The 23054-nt window shown below is 43.6% G+C and overlaps 1 protein-coding gene across 1 annotated transcript; it reads right to left on the bottom strand.

The window, feature by feature from the left end:
- Positions 1–6655: 6655 nt before the first annotated feature.
- LOC126092845 (facilitated trehalose transporter Tret1-like) lies at positions 6656–17834 on the bottom strand. Its single transcript, XM_049908574.1, has 3 exons — positions 17548–17834; positions 17422–17505; positions 6656–7496 (listed from the first exon to the last, which is right to left on the bottom strand). Exons 1-3 carry the CDS (start codon positions 17832–17834, stop codon positions 6656–6658), a joined length of 1212 nt encoding a protein of 403 aa, XP_049764531.1.
- Between the last annotated feature and the right edge of the window lie 5220 nt (positions 17835–23054).

Here is a 23054-nt window from a genome sequence, read left to right as displayed (position 1 = left end):
GGTCTGTCAAATTATTCATTACGTCATTTAACAGTCCGAGAAAGGTAAACAACCAGGTGTCGACATGTTTCCAAAGCCGACGTAAAATCCCTCAATTATTTAGCTTGTTGTGAATTCATTTTGTGCACAGATACTGCAGTGCGATTTTTCGATAGAATGTAAATGAACGCAGCAAAAAGATATGCACCCTAGCGTTTTCATTTAATTTGTGTGATAATTTGTATAAAGTAGTTGCAAGCTAGTGCGTTTCTGTCATGTGATGTTGGTGTTAAGTAGCGATGGTGAAACCAATAGACTTTGTTTCTCGGTTGTCGATTTCCATTAAGTAATTAGTGTATCCTAGTGACAACAGACAAAAAAATTGGCAGAACATACAGTATGTCAACATATCAAGTTTAACAGCACAGAAACTATCAGTGTCACAGTGCTCTGAAATCTATGTTTTTTGCAACATTTGGTGGAAAAAACTTGTAGTTATAAATTTACTGCATAGTTTATATTAAAAAAGCACAAGTACAGTAAAAAATATCTTTTTCTTACATATACAAAAAACACAGCCAAAACAATTATGTAACAAAATCACAAGAAACTGAATGCTACATAGCACACTTTCCACTCCCACCGACGAATATTTTGTGTTTCATTTAATTACAAATTCAGTGACATTGTTTAAATGGTATTCGAATGAATACAGGTTTACATATTCCTGCAGACAGCATCTGGCTATTCATGTGCCTGCTATTGGAGAGAGGGAATTTTCTATGACAAAAGTGTTAACAACAGACTGCAGTTTCCTAATGTTCTGCAAAATACTATTTATATGGTCACGAACAGATTTTCTACTTCTGAGGACATTCTCAGGCAACAGTAGGACGTCTCAATTACAGATCAAGTGACAACCGACTTTCGAAGATATTACAGTTGTAGATGATACATAAAATGATAAGGTACAGAGTGCTTACAAAGGAAAGTAATTGTTTCTTACGCTAAGAAGAAATTGTTACGTTTAACGTAAGTGAATGGTAAAGTTTTGTGAGTAAGACATTTCATTCAATAGCTGAAAAGTAAAAAAAGAATTTACTATTGGAGTTTAACATTTGCATAAACCAAAATTCATTTAGGAAGAAAGGGGTGTAGTATTTGTTGTCTTTTGGAAGTAATGTTGTACTCCCTATTTGATATTGATCGATTTCTCGTACCAAGCGAGGTGGCGTAGTTGTTACCACACTGGACTCGCATTCAGGAGGACGATAGTTCAAACCCGCGTCCGGCGTTTAGGTTTTCCGTGATTTTCCTAAATCGCGTCAGCCAAATGCCGAGGTTGTTCCTTTTGAAAGGGCACGTCCGACTCCCTTCCACATCCTGACCTAATCCGATGAGACTGACGACCTCGCTGTTTGGTCCCCTCCCACGAACCAACCAACCAACCAATGGTTTCTGGTATTACCAACATCGTCGTCTGTAAAATGTTGCAAATCAGTATACGTTGGTTAAGTTTTAACAAATTAAACACAATTTCTTTCCTCTCCTCTGTCAAGTTGAGTTTCAGTTGTGCAAATGCGGCATTACAATATTAAATTCAATTTTATATACCATCTGTTGTTAAATGTAACGATTTACGAGTACCTCAAAAAAGTAATACTTCCGTTTGCGAACACTGTCTCACGATTTTATGTTTCTTCTGTATCTGTGATATCCAGGTAAATGCAGGCCACCATACTAGTGACCTAAGACACAGAAAGCTAGTTCGTGACCAAATAAATGATACTCTGCAGAACACCAGAAACAGCATTTTCTCTTTAATATTAAATAACATGACATACCAGCACTGAATTCGTTTCAGTCCGACGGAGAAAGATTTTTTTCAGTGTGATACAGGAGATATTTCTACTGCACTGATGATATAGACCAGCTTCTATCTTCTAATCAGAAAACTTTGAGTATTAGATGGCTTACAGTAAGCAGCAGTTTGTCATTTTAACACAACGAAGTCATAACTCTTATTAAAGGAGGCATAGTCGTGCCGCAGCCAACAGCAGTGAGTCTGCATGCTTCAAATGACATTAAAGCCTAGTTTACACGACGACACTAGATTGCAAGCAACTGCGCTACCGGCCACTGCGCATGCACGATGCTCGTTTGCGCAACTCGTTGGTGAAACTAAACACTTTCGGCGTGTTCCAACTTAAGCGACACTAGTTGCATGAATTTTGAGGTTATGTGTGTTCGTAGAGTGTAGACAAACTGAAATATGACGTTGGGAACGGAGAATAATGTTCGCTTTTCGGATATCTATGCTTTGCATAGGGATTTCAGTGATGCTGATTACAAAAATACGCAATATATTGCTGCCGCTGAGACCGTCTTGTGCGACCATAACATACATGGTTTGACAGTATCTGAGCTGCAGGGCAAAATTTATTGAGTTAACACCACATACACAACACAATTAAGAGACATACAAGCAAGTGTAATTCTAGCTGTGGCTCCAAGGTAGATGTCATTTTCCTTGTCTTCCGGAAGACGTTCGATACAGTCCCGCACTGTCGTCTGATAAACAAAGTAAGAGCCTAAGGAATATCAGAGCAGTTGTGTGGCTGGATTGAAGAGTTTTTAGCAAACGGGACACATATATAAATGACCTAGTAGATAGTGTCGGAAGTTCCATGCGGCTTTTCGCGGATGATGCTGTAGTATACAGAGAAGTTGCAGCATTAGAAAATTGCAGCTAAATGCAGGAAGATCTGCAGCTGATAGGCACTTGGTGTAGGGAGTGGCAACTGACCCTTAACGTAGACAAATGTAATGTACTGCGAATACATAGAAAGAAGCATCCTTTATTGTATGATTATATGATAGCGGAACAAACACTGGTAGCAGTTACTTCTGTAACATATCTGGGAGTATGCGTACGGAACGATTTGAAGTGGAATGATCATGTAAAATTAATTGTTGGTAAGGCGGGTGCCAGGTTAAGATTCATTGGAAGAGTCCCTAGAAAATGCAGTCCATCAACAAAGGAGGTGGCTTACAGAACACTAGTTCGACCTATACTTGAGTATTGCTAATCACTGTGGGATCCGTATCAGGTCGGGTTGACAGAGGAGATAGAGAAGATCCAAAGAAGAGCGGCGCGTTTCGTCACAGGGTTATTTGGTAAGCGTGATAGCGTTACGGAGATGCTTAGCAAACTCGAGTGGCAGATTCTGCAAGAGAGGCGCTCTGCATCGCGGTGTAGCTTGCTGTCCAGGATTCGAGAGGGTGCGTTTTTGGATGAGGTATCAAATATATTGCTTCCCTCTACTTATACCTCCCGAGGAGATCACGAATGTAAAATTAGAGAGATTCGAGCGCGCAAGGAGGCTTTCCGGCAGTCGTTCTGCCCGCGAACCATACGCGACTGGAACAGGAAAGGGAGGTGACGACAGTGGCACGTAAAGGGCCCTCCGCCACACACCGTTGGTTGGCTTGCGGAGTGTGGATGTAGATGTAGATGAATGCTCTCGTCTACGAGACTAAAATCACATCGTTGTGGTTGGCCAACTTTTCGTAAAGAAGTATTGTTGACATGAGGGAAGGCTATACTAATTCAAGAAGCTGCACTCTTTATTCAATATTCAACTATTTAAAATGTCGTTGCAGTGCTCCCCAATCGCATATGTTAGAATTTTGAAATATTGCCACTGTAAAGATCTATCTTCAAGAGAGTAGTTTGCATACCATTCTCTTCTTAAAGCGGCCTGCTTCGAGTAATTATTGTTGGTAATGTTAATAATTATTACTGATAATGTTAATAATTATTGGTGTTAATGAAACAGCGTCATCACCAACTAAAACCGTATCTTATAGCATGCCGTGTGTTCTCGATTATAATGCACGAAATACGATATGTAATATCAGTTCAGGCGACAGTGCTTCATGCGTTACAGTACCTTTATGCCTTATCGCATAATTAACTCTATTTAGAAGAAACGTGAACTGTTCTCGTGACATTCTAAGATAATTAAAAGAACTTCTTGGATCTTCCGTTACAAATTATTTCAGCAAAAATACTGAGCAATCGAGCTGACGTCTTTTCTTCATCCAGTCACGAATCAAAACACGTTTCTTATTTTTTTCTTATGCAGCGACTCCACGCAGCAGTCTTTAACTCACCAACTTCGACACGGTCGCGTATACAAACAGTGATCCAATACTGTCAAATGTTTTTTATTTCAGTCTTTGATCACAATATGAATTCTTTAGACGATGACCAGTTTCAGGTAGTAATGACCATCCTCAGATCTTTTTTACACCATGTTCTAAAGTGATTAGGCTATAATAGTGTGGTGTCACCGCCAGACACCACACTTGCTAGGTGGTAGCCTTTAAATCGGCCGAGGTCCGTTAGTATACGTCGGACCCGCGTGTCACCACTATTAGTGATTGCAGACCGAGCGCCGCCACACGGCAGGTCTAGTATAGAGAGACTCCCTAGCACTCGCCCCAGTTGTACAGCCAACTTTGCTAGCGATGGTTCACTGTCTACATACGCTCTCATTTGCAGAGACGACAGTTTACAGTTTAGCATAGCCTTCAGCTACGTCATTTGCTACGACCTAGCAAGGCGCCATATTCAGTTACTATAATTACTATCTTCAAGAATGTCTTCTGAACAGATAATATTGTGACTCATGTACCGTCAAGAGCGACGTTCATCATTAATGAATTAAAGTTAAGTATCAAACTAATTACGTCCGCTTTCTGAATTCTCATTCCTTGTCATGTTCCAGACCTCACGTCAGTATAGTTCTTCCCTCCTCACGCCAGCCTGCGTGAGCTAAAACGCGTGCATTTCGGCCTCCACTCGTAACACGGTGTTGGGTCGTCTGCTAACACAAAAAATAGCATCATCAAAACATATATAATATAATCAGCACAGCATCGTCATATAGATTTATTCTACACCTTATTTTAGATCTATATGACGCTGGTTATGCTGATTATATTTATATGTTTTGACGAAGCTATTATGGCCTTATCACTTTAGGACATGGTGTAAAAAAGATCTGAGGATGGTCATTACGGACTGAAATCGGTCATCGTCTAAAGAATTCATACTGTGATCAAAGACTGAAATAAAAAACATTTGAAGCTTTAACTCAATCACAACTCGTGCGACGTGCAGCTGCCAAAACTTTCATTTCAGACGCGACTCAGGGACCCACAAAACGACGAAACTGAAGTGTATACTGGTTTTGCCGTTTCTACAGTGATATATGTAACCACTTGCGTGCAACTAACTCCACGCAACGAGTGGCGCAACCCAATGTCATCTTTTTTTTCCTTTATTAAATTTCGATTCCCCCCCGAAGCGGGCGGGCTGGCAGCAGCTTATTACGCTGCTCTGCAGCCTACAGACTTTTTAAAACGTAAGGAAGAAGATAAGAAACAATGAAAGCTGGCGATAAAACGGCGACTTAAATTGTAAAACGGCGGAAAATTGTGGAAAGTTAAAACATAAAGCAAAGGGTTCGCAATGCTAATAAAATACACAGGAAGCAGACAGGTAACATAGTAGACAGACAATTAAAAAAAAACCTGGCAGCAGTCTGGTTTCTGTTAGCAAGAGATATAAAAATCACACCAGGCGACACGATGATGTCCGTTTGCAACACTTCGGAAAAGACACACAACACTGAACGCTCACTGTAAACACTGCACTAAAATGTTGGCACAAAGATGACACACCATAGCCAAGGGCAGATGGGGGGGGGGGGGGTGACCTGGACAGATGAGGGGGGAAACAAGGAGGGAGGAGAGGAGAAACGAAAGGAGGGGAACCAAAGGAGGGAGAGGACTCATTAGGGGGGGGAGGGGAGGGGCAGACGCGAGAGGGAATGGGAAAAGGCAGAGGGGAGAAATGCAAAAGGACTCAGGGGAGAGATAGGGTAGGTGGGGAAAAAAGAGGATGGAAGGGGGGGAGAGGGAGCCCAGGAAAAGGATGGAGGAAAGGAGGGGGGCTGAGGATCAGAGTTGATTGGAGGGATAAATGGAGGGAGAGAGGGCATCATCTGGGAGGGGGAGTTGATGGAAGCCACCTTGGGAAAGGAGATGGTGCAGAGATGGAGGGTAGGGGGGACACAACAGTGAAGACGTGGCAGAGGGTGGGGATGGGAGAGGAGAGGAGCAACCAGGGGGTGAGGGGGATCAAGGCGGCGGGAGATGTAGAGTATGCAGATATGTTCGAGGAATAGGAGCAGATGGGGGAAAGGAATGAGATCATAGAGGATCCGCGTGGGAGACGGGAGGCGTATATGGAAGGCGAGGCAGAGTGCATGATGCTCGAGGATCTGGAGGGACGTATAGAATTTATGGTGGGGCGGGGGGCAGATATCCAGGCGGGACTGGCGTAACAGAGGATGGGGACAGATGAAGGATTTGTAAGTGTGGAAGATGGTAGAGGGGTGCAACACCCACATCCGGCCAGAGAGGAGTTTGAGGAGTCGGTGGCAGTTGTGGGCTTTGGATTGGATGGAGCGGAGATGAGGGATCCAGGTGAAGTGACGGTCAATGGTGAGGCCAAGGTAGGTGAGGGTGCCCATTGTCGTCGTGTAAGCTAGGTTTAATATTACATGCTTCGTTTCGAACTGTGAGGAAGAATGTTTAGTCGAATTTATTTTTGGCTCTCTGTTACGTCAACTGGGTCGTAATGAGTGTTAAGCTTCTTTTGTTTCTTCGACTCCCCCCTCAGTTCAGCTAGAATATCATTAATGGGCCTATTTTTGGACTCCGGTAGGAAGAAGAAGATGTAAACGTTGCTGAGGATGCAACACGCGGCGAAGAACCAGTAGCAGCCGTGCATCTGCAGCCAGCCGAGCAGGACGACGTACATCTTGATGACGGCCGCAGCGGTAACGGTCTGCACGCCGATGCTGATCGACATGGCTATAGGCATGGCCTCAGGCGAGAAGAACTCGTTGACGACGACCATGAGCAGTGCGCCGACGCCGACGGCGTTGAGCACGAGGAAGAGCGAGGTGGCGCACACGGGCAGCCACCAGGCGGCCGCCACGTCGAGACCCGCGGCCTGCGCGTAGAAGTAGCCGCCGAGGGCGGCGTGGCAGGCGGCGATGCCCGCGTTGGAACCGAGCAGCAGGGGGCGGCGCCCGGCGCGGTCCACCAGCGCCGAAGACAGGAAGGTCGCGGCGAACTGCAGCGCCGCCACCGCCACCGCCGACCACCCGGCCGACACGCTGTCTCCGGCGGCGGCCAGCATCTCGACCACGTAGTTGAGCGCGACCAGGCTGCCGTTCAGCTGCTGGTTCAGGATCAGCACCACGATGGCTGCGAACGCGTACCGCGACGCGCGCTCCTTGAAGAACTGCGCCACCGTCATCCGCTTCCGGTCGCCGCCTTGCCCGGCCTCGATGGTCAGCCGCATCTCTTTCAGCTCCCCGGCGACGTCGTGGCCGGTGGCGCGGAACCAGCGCAGCGACCTGGCTGCTTCCTCTTCCCTGAGAAATCACGAGATTTCCGCAAGGTTCAGTTTTGGGTCCACTTCTATTCGCTAGAATTTCCGATGCAACGTCGTAATTTCCAAAATCATTGAGGGACGTGGCAACCAAATAGTTATTCAAGTTGGTGTGTGTAATTTATGACACTGCCGACGTACCATAAGGCTAAGCCATCCACAGAATTCTGAGGATAGCGAGGACAGAGAAGTACGAAACATATCACACTAAGAGCAATACTGATGCATACAAGCTTCTGACAAAAATACACTACTGCCCATTAAAATTGCTACACGAAGAAGAAATGCAGATGATAAACGGGTATTCATTAGACAAATATATTATACTAGAACTAACATGTGATTACATTTTCACGTAAATTGGGTGCATAGATCCTGAGAAATTAGTACCCAGAACAACCACCTCTGGCCGTAATAATGGCCTGGATACGCCTTGGCATTGAGTCAAACAGAGCTTGGATGGCGTCTACAGGTACAGCTGCCCATGCAGCTTCAACACGTTACCACAATTCATCAAGAGTAGTAACTGGCGTATTGTGACAAGCCAGTTGCTCGGCCACCATTGACCAGACGTTTTCAATTGGTGAGAGATCTGGAGAATGTGCTGGCCAGGGCAGCAGTCGAACATTTTCTGTATCCAGAAAGGCCCGTACAGGACCTGCAACATGCTGTCGTGCATTATCCTGCTGAAATGTAGGGTTTCGCAGGGATCGAATGAAGGTTAGAGCCACGGGTCGTAACACTTCTGAAATGTAACGGCCACTGTTCAAAGTGCCATCACTGCAAGGTGACCGAGACGTGTAACCAGTGGCATCCCATATCATCACGCCGGGTTATACGCGAGTATGGCGATGACGAATATACGCTTCCAATGTGCGTTCACCGCGATGTCGCCAAACACTGATGTGACTATCATGATGCTGTAAACTGAACCTGGATTCATCCGAAAAAAATGACCTTTTGCCATTCGTGCATCTAGGTTCGTCGTTGAGTACACCATCGCAGGCGCTCCTGTCTGTGATGCAGCGTCAAGGGTAACCCCAGTCATGGTCTCCGAGCTGATAGTACGTGCTGCTGCAAACGTCGTCGAACTGTCGAGCAGATGGTTGTTGTCTTGCAAACGTCCCCATGTGTTGACTCAGGGATCGAGACGTGGTTGCACGATCCGTTACAGCCATGCGTATAAGATACCTGTAATCTCGACCGCTAGTGATACGAGGCCGTTGGGATGCAGCCCGGCGTACCGTATTACCCTCCTGAACCCACCGATTCCATATTTTGCTAATAGTCACTGGATCTCGACCAACGCGAGCAGCAATGTCGCGATACGATAAACCGTAATCGCGACAGACTACAATCCGACCTTTATCAAAATCGGAAACGTGATGGTACGCATTTCTCCTCCTTACACGACACATCACAACAACGTTTCACCAGGCAACGCCGGTCAACTGCTGTTTGTGTATGAGAAATCGGTTGGAAACTTTCCTCATGTCAGCACGTAGTAGGAGTCGCCACCGGACGCCAACCTTGTGTAAATGCTCTGAAAAGCTAATCATTTGCATATCACAGCATCTTCTTCCTGCCGGTTAAATTTCGCGTCTATAGCACGTAATCTTCGTGGTGTACAAGTTGTAATGGCCAGTAGTGTAATACGCAGTAGAATGGAAAAGGAAATAATGGATTTGTTAGATGACGATTAAGTTGGATTTATAAAAGGTACAGGCACCAAATAATCAATTCTCGCGCTGCGCTTGATAGTGGAAGCAAGACTGAATAAATATCAATACACGCTCATAGGATTGACCGAACTAGGAAAGGCATGTAATGTGTAAAATGTTTAATCTAAGATGTGCAAGATGTTCGAAAATCTCAGATGAATGGGAGTAAATTACAGGGAAAGACGGGTAATACACTATGTGATCAAAAGTATCCGGACACCCCCAAAACATACGTTTTTCGTATTAGATGCATTGTGCTGCCACCTACTGCCAGGTACTCCATATCAGCGACCTCAGAAGTCATTAGACATTGTGAGAGAGCAGAATGGGGCGTCTGCGGAACTCACGGACTTTGAACGTGGTCAGGTGAGTGGGTGTCACTTGTGTCATACGTATGTAAGCGAGATTTCCACACTCCTAAACATCCCTTGGTCCACTAAGTCCGATGTGATAGTGAAGTGGAAACGTGAAGGGACACGTACAGCACAAAAGCGTACACGCAGACCTTGTCTGTTGACTGACAAAGACCGTCGAAAGTTGCAGAGGGTCGTAATGTGTAATAGGCAGACGTCTATCTAGACCATCACACAGGAATTCCTAACAGCAGGATCCGCTGCAACTACTATGATAGTTAGGCGGGAGGTGAAAAACTTTGATTTCATGGTCGAGCGGCTGCTCATAGCCACACGTCACGCCGATAAAGGCCAAACGACGCCTCGCTTGGTGTAAGGAGCGAAACATTGCACGACTGAACAGTGGAAAAACGTTGTGTGGAGCGACGAATCACGGTACACAACGTGGCGATCCGATGTCAGGGTGTGGGCATGGCGAATGGCCGGTGAACGTCAATCTGCCAGCGTGTGTAGTACCAAAAGTAGAATTCGGATGCGTACATTTATGTTTTAAGCACCTTCTTCCTTTCCACTGTTGAAGAGCAACTCAGGGATGGCGACTGCATCTTTCAACACGATCGAGCACCTGTTCATAATGCACGGCCTGTGGCGGAGTGGTTACTCGACGGTAACATCCCTGTAATGGACTGGCCTGCACAGAATGTGAAGCAGACTTGTGGCAGCCTTCACAGACCGACATCAATATCTCTCGTCAGTGCAGCACTCCGTGAAGAATGGACTACAATTCCCCAAGAAACCTTCCAGTACCTGATTGAACGTATGCCTGAGAGAGTGGAAGTTGTCATCAAGCCTAAGGGTGGGCCACCACCATGCTGAATTCCAGCATTACTGATGGAGGGCGTGACGAACTTGTAAGTCATTATCAGCCACACGTCCGGATACTTTTGATCACATAGTGTATACAAGATATGGGACTATCAAGAGAGAACTATAAGAGAAGAATATGAAAAAGGAAGTGCTTGGATTACAAAGGGTATAACACAAGGATGCACTCTTTCGCCTCTATCGCTCAATCTATACAGCGAAGGAATAAAAGGAAGGGTCAAAAGTGGGATTAAAATTCAGGATGAAAGAACAGGAATGATAAGATTCGCTTACAGAATTGCTATCCTCACTGAAAGTGACAAAAAGAAGCACAGGATCTGTTGGAAAGAATCAACAATCTAATCAGCACAGAATGTGGATTGAAAGTAAACAGGAAACACACGAGGCTAATGAGATGCAGTTTAAGTGGGAATAAGTGAGAACAACAAGAAACTTGCCATCGGTATTGGTGGTTGGGAAGTGGACCAAGATAAGGAATTCTCCTTCCTTGGGAACAAAATAACCAGTGACAGACGGAGCACAAGAAGGACATAAGAAGCAGACTAGCACAGACGAAGAACTCTGCTGGTTTCAAACACAGACCTTAATTTGAGGAAGAAACTTCCGAGAATGTACCCTTGGAGAACAGCATTGTATAGTAGTGAATCACTGACAATGAGAAAACGACAGTGGTGAAACCGGAACCAAAGGGAATCGAAGCAGTTGTAATGTAATGCTACAGAAGAATGTTGAAAATTAGGCGATCTGATAAGATAATGAATTTCTCCACAGAATCAGAGAAGACAGGAACAGTTGGGAAACGCTGACAAGAAGAAAGTACAGGATGATATTACATGTGTTAAGAAATCAGGGAGTAACATTTGTGGTACTATAGGGAGCAGTAGACGAATACAGAGATTGGAATACATAAAACAAATAATTGAAGCCGTAAGGAGCAAGTTCTACTCTGAGATGAAGAGGTTAGTGCAGGAGAGGAATTCGTGGCGGAACGAACGTAAACCAGTCAGAAGGCTGATGACTCAAAAAAAAAAGAAAGAAACGTAGGCTCCAAAATGCATACTATAAGAACTATAAGCACTGGTTTAAAAGAAGAGGTATGTTACAAGCCACGTTCAGTGGACATTTTTTCTTGTTTTGGTTTCAAAAGCAGAGAGTTTGAAGAAGAAGAGATTTTCCTCACTGCATCGAAGATGATGAAGTGCTCATAGCCCTAAGGTACGCGTTTTATGTTGTATGTTTACTAGACTTTTTTGCTTCGAGTGATCCTGATATTGAGCTTTTCTCCTGGGACACCCAGCATAGGGTGAACCATAGCTCCAGCGACAAACTGTCAGAGGTTTTTCAGGGATACTTTGTATTTTCGTATAGGGAACCCACCGTTTCTGGTGGCTTGGTTCAGAGTAATAATGTGATCATAACTGATTCGTTTTGTTACTGCAATTACTTTTCTCTGTGAAAATGCCTTCCTAATGTAAAAAAGCGTGTGATGTGTAATCATCAAAACGTACGACACAAAACATACAGTACTGTAATAACCCGCAGGTGTAAAAGTGCCTACTGAAAAGTGTGGCGCTGCGGTAGAACTTGGTATAGCATCACGGTTACGTTCTTCCCTTCCATGCAGTGATTCCATTCATTACTGACCCACTTTTCATCACAAATGTACCTGCACGGTCGTGAATAAATGATAATGTACAACTAACACTGCTGGGAAAACCAATCCGAGACAGAACCGAGCAGTAATGAATGTGAACTTGGACACTACTGTTGTAGACAGCAAGTGCCCTAAGTGAATGGAAAAATTTTGTTTCCAAAAAAGACACAAAGAGCATACCATACCCACTGGCACTGTTGTGAGCAATTTTCAGTGAAGTATAGAAACAAGTACAATTTTCTAAGAAACCAAAGCATGCAGGAACTATGTAACGAGCATTTGGAGGCCGTGGGTCCTGATACCAATATACTCAGAAGGTATACCTGAACGACCTTTGGAAGTTTGTAGATGGAGCTCTGGTTCATCCTGTGTGTGTGAATCTTGCACAACTTAACATCTGTCAACTCGAATGGACACATTCGGCAAATGATAGTAGCGTTATAATAAATCACATTAGAGAAAAAGAAACAGAAGTGACTGTGAATGATGTTTCTGAAAGAATTATTAAGTGGTTCTCTGAAAATGCACACCCCCAATTTTTAAGGAAACACACTATATTCAGTTCTATACAACAAATGGTCATATCAACAGCAAATGGAGGAAGTATACAGGGCAGAATGCTCCAAATTTTTGGGTGTACATGCTGACTAAAACTTGAACTGGAAGGAGCTAACTATGGAGCTCCACAAACCATTAAGTTCAGTTACTTTTGCTCTTCGTGGAATTGCATGTCTTAAAAAGGAACTAGTCTCCTGACATACTGCATATTTCCACTCAGTAATGTCTTATGGAATGACTGTTTGGGGTAACTCATTGCTTAGAAAGACAGTACTGATCGCACAAAACCGTGCAGTAAGAATAATCGTCATGCAGGTACCTCTCCAACTAGTTAGGGACTTCAGATGCACCGCCACAGTACATATATTGACTAACGAAATTTGTCGCTAATAATCGATCGGAATTTCAGAAGAACAAGTGATCTCCATATCTGAAACACTACAAGAGAAAAAGACCTCTATTTCCCAGTACTGGAGTTGTCAGTGGCTCAGAACGAAGTTCAATATGGGGCAACACAAGTCTTTGAGCGTTTGACCAGTAACACAAAACTTCTGACAGACAAAACAAAATTTGAATCGAAACTAAAATGATTTCTCCTGGGCAACTCCTTCCGTTCCATGGACTAATTATTGTTCAAATACTGGCAGCCTGTAAAAAATACCACCTAGTTTTTAAGTATTTTTGCATGGGTGGGACTAAAGTATAATACGTTTATTAATGATAACAGTAATGACTTTCGCGAGGGACTTTCCGAAAGCATGTTTCGTCACTGTTTTTGAAAGTGAAGATGGTGCATCAGGTGACAAAACCAAAACTATACGAAGCCCCTCCCGCTGCTGGTTCAACGAAGGAAGGGGCGTCAGTGAAGAAGGAATGACGCCTGCGCAGAGCGCCGGAGAGTAGAGTAGCAGCAGACCGATGTGCCGGAGGTTATTCGAGCACACGTCACGATGACAGACTGACGTGTGCTGTCAACGTGGTCGCCAATGTATGTGCTTGCATTTATCCAGATGAATGGGCACGTGAGACTAGATTGTCCGTCATCCATGAACACCTGCAGCCCATGTATGTTGACGACGTTATATCTCGTCAAACGGTTGGTCGCTGGTGTTGCATGTTCAGGGAAGGAAGGCAGAGTATGGAGGATGAAGGTCAATCTGTGCGTCCTTCTACTCTCGGGACGCCACTTCCAAACCTATGACGAGGTGGAGCAGACTGTGTGACAACTCCTTACATTGCAGGGTGCCGACTTTAGCAGAGTGGTTGCTTCAAACTGCTTGCACTCTACGTCAAATGTCTTAGTGTCAGTGACAACTATAGTGGAAAATACTGCAAGGTACATAGTTCGTGATGTCATGGTGTATTTGTTTTCGCAATAGAGTTTCCGTGTGAGAAACAATGACAAAGCTTACTTTCGGTACGGCCCTCGAACATATTCAGTAAACTTACCTGTTCCACACCATTTCGACGAAAGTATTGAAAGGGTGCTGTAGCCATCTTTCATTAGTCCGGTAGCCCATTTTCACTAGCATTTCTCTTTCTTTTCCTCGTTTTTCTTTTCTCATAACTCTCATAGTGGTGTGATTGAATGAATGTGGTTGTGTGTCACGTTGCTAGACGGTGGCGTAGTCTGCTGCAGAAAGTCTGCGATAGTCATACAGATTCAGCAGCAGTTGTATAGAATAGCCAACTCTCGTAGTGGTCAAGTAGGCAAAGAGGTTTGTGCTACTTGTGAGAAATACACCTGCGTTAGGTTGGTGGCGGAAATAGCATCTTTGGGTTTTCCGGGCAACACGGAGCGTGGAAGAGGCTGGAGAAGAAAAAAGGAGGCAGTCTGCCGCCGGTACGGGAAGCGTCCACAGCTGTGCTCCAGTCGAAGAACGGTGAGTTAGGCTGACCGCGTGGCGCGTTGTTACTTGGCGAGAGGAGAGCTGTTAGTTTTAGGCCTCGCTTTTCTACTTTGACAGATTTCTTTGCCTTGTCGCAGCAAGGAATGCAAACTTTGTCAGAATTTTCTTTTAGTAAATTTCTATAGCAGACTTGGATCGGCCTGAAGAGCACCACACAAAGGTGTCGATAAGAAGTTCAAATGGCTCAAATGGCTCTGAGCACTATGGGACTTAACATCTATGGTCATCAGTCCCCTAGAACTTAGAACTACTTAAACCTAACTAACCTAAGGACAACACACAACACCCAGCCATCACGAGGCAGAGAAAATCCCTGACCCCGCCGGGAATCGAACCCGGGAACCCGGGCGTGGGTCGATAAGAAGAGAGCACTCGCTTCTGTATGAATGTCTGTTTGCCTTCAGCTGTGCCTGTATAAGTTCTCATTTTTCTAAATATTAATAGCTTAGCCCTCACGTAAATTTTCCTTGTTTTATGTATCTTTCGTCCGTGGGGAGCCAACCACGTGGTTGAACATTAGAGTTTGTTCGGCTACCGTTATCACTAACTGTCCCATCTTATGTTTGTTTTAAAGAATGTTAACTGTTCATGATTGTGTGATGTGATATTATTGCAACTTGACCACGATACCTAGAAACTGCGTCTCCACAAACCACGTGGGCACGCGGGTGTACTGCGAAACGTGTACCATTTCACAAGTTATTGCAATCAGCTATCAGGCAACAGCAGTTGTATGAATGATTCACACCAATGATTTTACGTGTAGATTATAACGGTGAATGTATCGATGCTTTTCTTTAATGTTTTAGGAATTAATGTTATCAGGAATTATGTACATGCCTTACATCCATATCTTAGGAAGAAATGATTTTATCCACAGTTTACTCTTGTATTCCGAGGTTACGTTTATGCACCCAAGCAACACACCTCGTAGCTTTCCCGTTAGCACATCCCACGCGTTTCCTTACGCATAGGTCCAGTGATTAGTTTCCCCTTTTATTTTGAAACAAATGTTTTAGATTAAGTCTTATTTTCAGGTGTTGTAACGTTCCCTGGCAACACTCACACTATTAATAAACTAAAATTTAATTGTACTATATACGCCGCTATGAAGCAATTTGTATATACTGTAATTATTTAACAAAAAATATTATTTAATTTTGTATCGTTATTATTGTAATATTTTCTGTAATAATATTCTCGATGTATTTATGATTGTAATATTTCTATACTCATAATGTAATTGCGAAATGTGTCAATATCTGCGATAACAAAAATGTAAAATTCAGCCACAGAGGAAAATAATGTTGTAAGATTACAAAGAGATGTTAATGGTCAGCAATAATATAAATAACACTGCATGGTGTGCGTTCTTTGTCGTCTTCCTCGAGAGCTGAGAGAGAGAGGAACCTGTGACGTAGCATTTTATGAATGGGTAGACTTCATTTGTCTGTATCTAGATTTAGCCGCCATTAGAGGAGAAATTACAAACTAATGTAAGTTGAATTATTGTTGTGGTCTAAATACATTATAATTTATCAAAAGTTTGTATTACTAATGTAAATTAGCTTGCCCATGTCGTCTATAACATTTCTTTAAAGAATTTTCAGCATTTTTAGTAATTATCGCTGGAGTTGCTGGGCTGTGCCGCGACCGAACGATTTGCAGCGGCGGCACATTTAAAAAATTGTTCCGCTAAGAAAAATTAACCACAATTAGCAGTGAATTAAGAAAATGTTTTTCTTTTACAGCGATCCTGAGACTGACGGAATTTATTACTGGTTTCACATTTGTGCATTCATAGGCGGATAGTTAACGTTGAAATTTAACAATTTGTTGGTTCTTTCAAATAACTTAAGTGTATAGTGAAGTGTGTTTTATCAATGATAATTAAACGTTGACTTGGCAATATTTAACAATTTTCTGCTAATGGAGACAGTCTTGTGTTCCATAGCTAACGCCAGGAAAGAATTCAGTAAATATTTAAAAAAAAAAAAAAAAACCACAGCATTTAGAAAATGTGTGCCAAGGCCGAATTATGTAAAGGATTTAATTCTCAACTAAATATTCTTAATCAGTTAATATGAATTTATCAGCATGAGAGAGTTGACTAAGTTCACGTAATTTTAAATGTACTTATCTCGTGGTCGTGCGGTAGCGTTCTCGCTTCCCACGCCCGGGTTCCCGGGTTCGATTCCCGGCGGGGTCAGGGATTTTCTCTGCCTCGTGATGGCTGGGTGTTGTGTGCTGTCCTTAGGTTAGTTAGGTTTAAGTAGTTCTAAGTTCTAGGGGACTTATGACCACAGCAGTTGAGTCCCATAGTGCTCAGAGCCATTTGAATTTTTGAACTTAATTCTGTCTAAATGAATTTTTATTACCACACGTAAATAAGGGGTTCTACAACAAAGTTCGTACTGAAAGAAAGAAAGAAGGAAAAAATAATAACAATTAAAAAAACATTTAAAAAAGGTAACTATTTAATTTTTTTAATTTAATTTAATTTCATTAAAGTGTGTTGCTGGGAGCTGATCTTATACGCAGTGTTCATGCATTTTCTATTTTATTTTAAATGTTTGATTCTCGTGAACAGTGCCCGGGCAATACTATTAATTACATCGCATCCCCTATGAGCGATATCACAACGTATTCATTTTTATGAGTTTTTGGTCTGTGATCAAACTAATTTATTTTCCGACTCGGCCAAACCTTTGATTAGTTGTATGGTTAGAGTCGGTGGCGACCCTAATCTTAACGTAATAACCCGTTGAAACAGGTTAGTTACAGTATCGTTCAAATGATCAACGCGACATGAAAGTAACTAACTGACCTGCCCTTGGACAGCAAGTGCAGTGGCGACTCCGGAAGGAAGAAGAAGCAGACGGTGTACACCGTCGGGACGGCGACGCCGACGACGCAGACGGTGAAGTAGGAAGACGCGGCGCCGACGAGGTACGCCAGGAGGACGCCGCCGTTGAACATGAGCGCGAAGAAGGTGCCCAGCGCGCCGCGCACGTGCGCCTGCGCGGCCCCCGCCACGTAATTGGTGGAGACGACGGCGCCACCACCGGTGGCTAGACCAATCAGGATGCGACCTGCCAACAGCACGGCGAAAGAACGCGCCACCAGCACGATAACGCCCGACAGGGCGGAGAAGATACCCACGATGTACCCGGTCGCTTTGAAGCCCCAACGATGGATCGACAGGCTGCACGCCGTAGGCCCGAAAATCGATAACGCCATCGACAGGGACGCGAGCCATGAAGCGTCATACTTCGTCAGGGGCTTGTCGAGTGGATTCGTGCCATCGATCGTGCTGTTGCTCTCTAGCACTGGTATGGCCACTGCTGTCCATCCCACAGTGAATCCGATGTGTAGCGAAATAATATTTGCTGAAATAAGAGGATGATACACCATCTGAATCTGCATCTTTCAATAAATAAATTTTAAATATTGTCCACATTATGGGAAGATTTTACTTTATCACTAGCGAAAAATGTGACTTGATGAATCTTCCATTAGATACACATAAACAAATTAACTTAAACATGCAGAAAGCTTCCGTATATAACAGAAACTAGAAACTGCAACAAAAAAGAGAAATATAAGTACAAGACTTAAGGAATATACGAACTGTTACGTAACCCCAGCTGCAACTCTTGACATACTGGGATTACTGCATGAAATACAGGGCTATTACAAATGATTGAAGCGATTTCACAGCTCTACAATAACTTTATTATTTGAGATATTTTCACAATGCTTTGCACACACATACAAAAACTCAAAAAGTTTTCTTAGGCATTTACAAATGTTCGATATGTGCCCCTTTAGTGATTCGGCAGACATCAAGCCGATAATCAAGTTCCTCCCACACTAGGCGCAGCATGTCCGCATCAATGAGTTCGAAAGGATCGTTGATGTGAGCTCGCAGTTCTGGCACGTTTCTTGGTAGAGGAGGTATAAACACTGAAACTTTCACATAACCCCACAGAAAGAAATCGCATGGGGTTAAGTCGGGAGAGCGTGGAGGCCATGACATGAATTGGTGATCATGATCTCCACCACGACCGATCCATCGGTTTTCCAATCTCCTGGTTAAGAAATGCCGAACATCATGATGGAAGTGCGGTGGAGCACCAACCTGTTGAAAGATGAAGTCGGCGCTGCTCAAAAATGGTTCAAATGGCTCTGAGCACTTTGAGACTTAACATCTATGGTCATCAGTCCCCTAGACCTTAGAACTACTTAAACCTAACTAACCTAAGGGCAGCACACAACACCCAGCCATCACGAGGCAGAGAAAATCCCTGACCCCGCCGGGAATCGAACCCGGGAACCCGGGCATCGGAAGCGAGAACGCTACCGCACGACCATGAGATGCGGGCTCGGCGCTGTCGGTCTCCAGTTGTGGCATGAGCCAATTTTGCAGCATGTCCAGATACACGTGACCTGTAACGTTTTTTTCGCAGAAGAAAAAGGGGCCGTAAACTTTAAACCGTGAGATTGCACAAAACACGTTAACTTTTGGTGAATTGCGAATTTGCTGCACGAATGCGCGAGGATTCTCTACCGCCCAGATTCGCACATTGTGTCTGTTCACTTCACCATTAAGAAAAAATGTTGCTTCATCACTGAAAACAAGTTTCGCACTGAACGCATCCTCTTCCATGAGCTGTTGCAACCGCGCCGAAAATTCAAAGCGTTTGACTTTGTCATCGGGTGTCAGGGCTTGTAGCAATTGTAAACGGTAAGGCTTCTGCTTACCCTTTTCCGTAAGATTTTCCAAACCGTCGGCAGTGGTACGTTTAGCTCCCTGCTTGCTTTATTCGTCGACTTCCGCGGGCTGCGCGTGAAACTTGCCCGCACGCGTTCAACCGTTTCTTCGCTCACTGCAGGCCGACCCGTTGATTTCCCCTTACAGAGGCATCCAGAAGCTTTAAACTGCGCATACCATCGCCGAATGGAGTTAGCAGTTGGTGGATCTTTGTTGAACTTCGTCCTGAAGTGTCGTTGCACTGTTATGACTGACTGATGTGAGTGCATTTCAAGCACGACATACGCTTTCTCGGCTCCTGTCGTCATTTTGTCTCACTGCGCTCTCGAGCGCTCTGGCAGCAGAAACCTGAAGTGCGGCTTGAGCCGAACAAAACTTTATGAGTTTTTCTACGTATCTGTAGTGTGTCGTGACCATATGTCAATGAATGGAGCTACAGTGAATTTATGAAATCGCTTCAATCATTTGTAATAGCCCTGTATTAATATCAGGTACAGTAGCGGCGCGATCCGAGGCGTCTTGTCACGTTCCGCGCGGCTCCCCCCGTCGGAGTTACGAGTCCTCCCTCGGGCATGGGCGTTTGTGTTGTCCTTAGCGTAAGTTAGTCTAAGTCACATTAAGTAGTGTGTAAGCGGTTTGGTCCCATAAAAACGTATCCCAAATTTCCTATTTCCAATAAAATGGTAACGAAATTACAGCTGAAGGTAGTGTTGAAAATTGTAATATTCCTTTCGGCTGTGGTCCTTTCATCCTACTTAACAAGGCTCGACATATCGATAGGAGACAGATATTACGTCCATATCCAGAATGAGATTTTCCCTCTGCAGCGGAGTATGGCCTGATATGAAACTTCCTGGCAGATTAAAACTGTGTGCCGGACCAGACTCGAACTCGGGACCTATGCCCTTCTCGAGCACGTGCTCTACCGTCTGAGCTACATAAGCACCACTCACAACCCGTCCTAACAGCGTCAATTCTGCCAGTACCTCGTCTCCTACCTTCCAAACTTCACAGAAGCTCTTCTGCGAACCTTGCACACAGTTCTAATCTGCCAGAAAGTTTCATATCAGCGCCCAACTGCGCTGCAGAGTGAAAATCTCATTCTGGAAACATCCACCAGGCTGTGGCTAAGCCATGTCTCCGCAGTATCCTTTCTTACAGGAGTGCTAGTTCTGCAAGGTTCGCAGAAGAGATTCTGTGAAGTTTGGAAGGTAGGAGACGAGGTACTGGCAGAATGAAGCTGTGAGGAAGTGTCGCGGCTAGACCGCGCGACTACCCCGCGCGGCTACCATTTCAATGGCAACCTTACAATACACTTATTAAGCTAATGTATAGATCTTTTTAAACTACGGAATAAATATATATTACATATTTTAATTCTATGTCAGTTTTGCCTTTCATGTCATGCTATTGATAATGTAGTTGATCTTATATTACTCTTAGGACCTGATGATGACGAAGTGTATCGCGAAATCCGTTGCAAATGAATTGATAATGAAATTGCGGGTGACGGAAGTGTTGAAAATTATAATACAGTGCGTTTTGGATCCCGTTATTGCGCGTAGGCTTATTGCAACAGACAATCCATCCCGGCATCGCACCCACGGAGTAATGAACTTGCTCCCCGCCTGAAACCTAATCAAAGAAAGAGTGCAAAATATGCCCCTAACGAAGAGACTGAAACACGCTTTCAGAACTGTATTAGTGCAGTAATTATAATTACGTGATGAAAAACCGTTTTTGTCACTGATTAAAAATATTGCTAGATTTACTAGTGGTTGTCCCTATCGGTAACAAATAACTACAGCCCAACAGTATAGTTCATTAAAGTCCTGTTTTTCAAGTCTTTTACTTTGCTATTTTACAATTGTTTCTGTACAGAGGCAGCTTACAACGGACACTCAAACAGTACCTCATGAAGAGATTTACGTCATGTGGAGTCTCTTCTGGTGTCCCAATCCCACGCCAAGGTGCATCCTTGGCTCAGCCCGACACAAATTTGTCAGTAGCGTCCGTAACCAGTGATGTTATAACATCACTTAAAATTGTTCAAATGGCTCTGAGCACTATGGGGCTTAATATCTGAGGTCACCAGTCCCTTAAAACTTACAACTACTTAAACGTCACATACATCCATGCCCCAGACAGGATTCGAACCTGCGACCATAGCGATCGCCCGCTTCGACTGAAGCGCCTAGAACCGCTCGGTCACAGTGGCCGGCATAACAGCACTTACCGGGCACTACTATAAAGATAAGACTCGTAAGACACTAGCGGTAGTTGTACCTCGGTTTCGAGTGCTAATGTTCAGTACGATAACGACGCCCACCTTACCTGGTGGTGTTCGGCAATACATAACGTTTACATTTATTCTAAGCTTTCAACTAGATAATCTGAACCTTTAAAGTTTACACGTGTGGCAATCTCATTGAACAACGAAATAAAATAGTCTGAATATCCTCTCTGAAATTCTAGCCACTCAGATAAGATTACGAAAACCTGAACTTTATATTTTAATCACTGTTTTAGATTATAATAATGTTCTTAAATAATTCAGTGATTAAGATACGTAAATGATTGACACGTATTGGTTAATATCACAATATCTATTTCTTTCATTCACTAGAAACTCACACTACCTTAGCATGCATACAGCATAGCTACATTTATAGTGATAAATTCAACTTTTGCTTGAAATGTGTTTCAAGGCATATTTTAAGTAATCGGCTCAATACGCTCTAATCACGAAGTAGCGCTTAATAAAAATCGCAGAAGTGATGGTCTTAACATGGCAGTTGTGTCTTTTATATTTTCTAATACCGAGCAGAACGAAAATGACTACAGCGATGTTTGAACTACGCGCACAAGCGTCTCTGGAACTTCAGGAAAAAAATGGCTCGAAACAAAATGATATGTTATACGTAGCAAATTATTTCCCTAGTTCAGTGAAACTGTCTTAGCTTTATTTCCAGCTCTGATGTTCTCCGTCGAGTGGTGACAGTATCTATAGCTGCGAGCTCTCCTATAAAATTACATTTATTGCTCCTGACTTGTTAACTACTTCCTGACCTATTATTTTCAGAACATTCTTTGTAACTCACTTCCGCTATGAAGACACGTCAACAAAACCACGTGATACACCGAGTCTACTGTTTTCTGATCCAGTAGAGGCACACTTCACAAGTCCTACATACAGAAAACATCATGCAGCTTTTTTCTTCTCGCACTTCGCATTACGCCTGGGTCAGTCGATAGGAATTACTTTTGAGTTGTCGCGCTTTACTCCATGCAAACGCAATTTATTACCACTGCCTGATAGGAGAGTCTTGTAATGTGATGATTGAAGGTCGTGAGTTAAAATAAATTTGTGCTAATCAACTGCATCTGTTTTCAATCAAGTAGTTGAAACCCCAAGTCACTTTCTTAATTTTATGTTCAACATTTGCATCTGGTGTTCAATAGCTGAATGTAACATCAATGTGCACCCCTTTTTAATTAAAAGTGATCAATTCTGAATAAATTAATGTCAACACTGCCACCGCAGTTTAATCAGGAGTCACAGGGCCATATTACTTTCTTGCGTTATCCGATATTGCGGCAGTTTTGCATTCTCTATTGATCTGTTAGTCAATTAGTTGGGGTGAGCACACGCCAAAACCAGCTAAGTGACGGGTGGGGTGTTACAA

The sequence above is a fragment of the Schistocerca cancellata genome, chromosome 7, assembly GCF_023864275.1.
Source record: "Schistocerca cancellata isolate TAMUIC-IGC-003103 chromosome 7, iqSchCanc2.1, whole genome shotgun sequence".
Taxonomy (NCBI): domain Eukaryota; kingdom Metazoa; phylum Arthropoda; class Insecta; order Orthoptera; family Acrididae; genus Schistocerca; species Schistocerca cancellata.
This window is presented reverse-complemented; position numbering and strand designations above follow the sequence as displayed.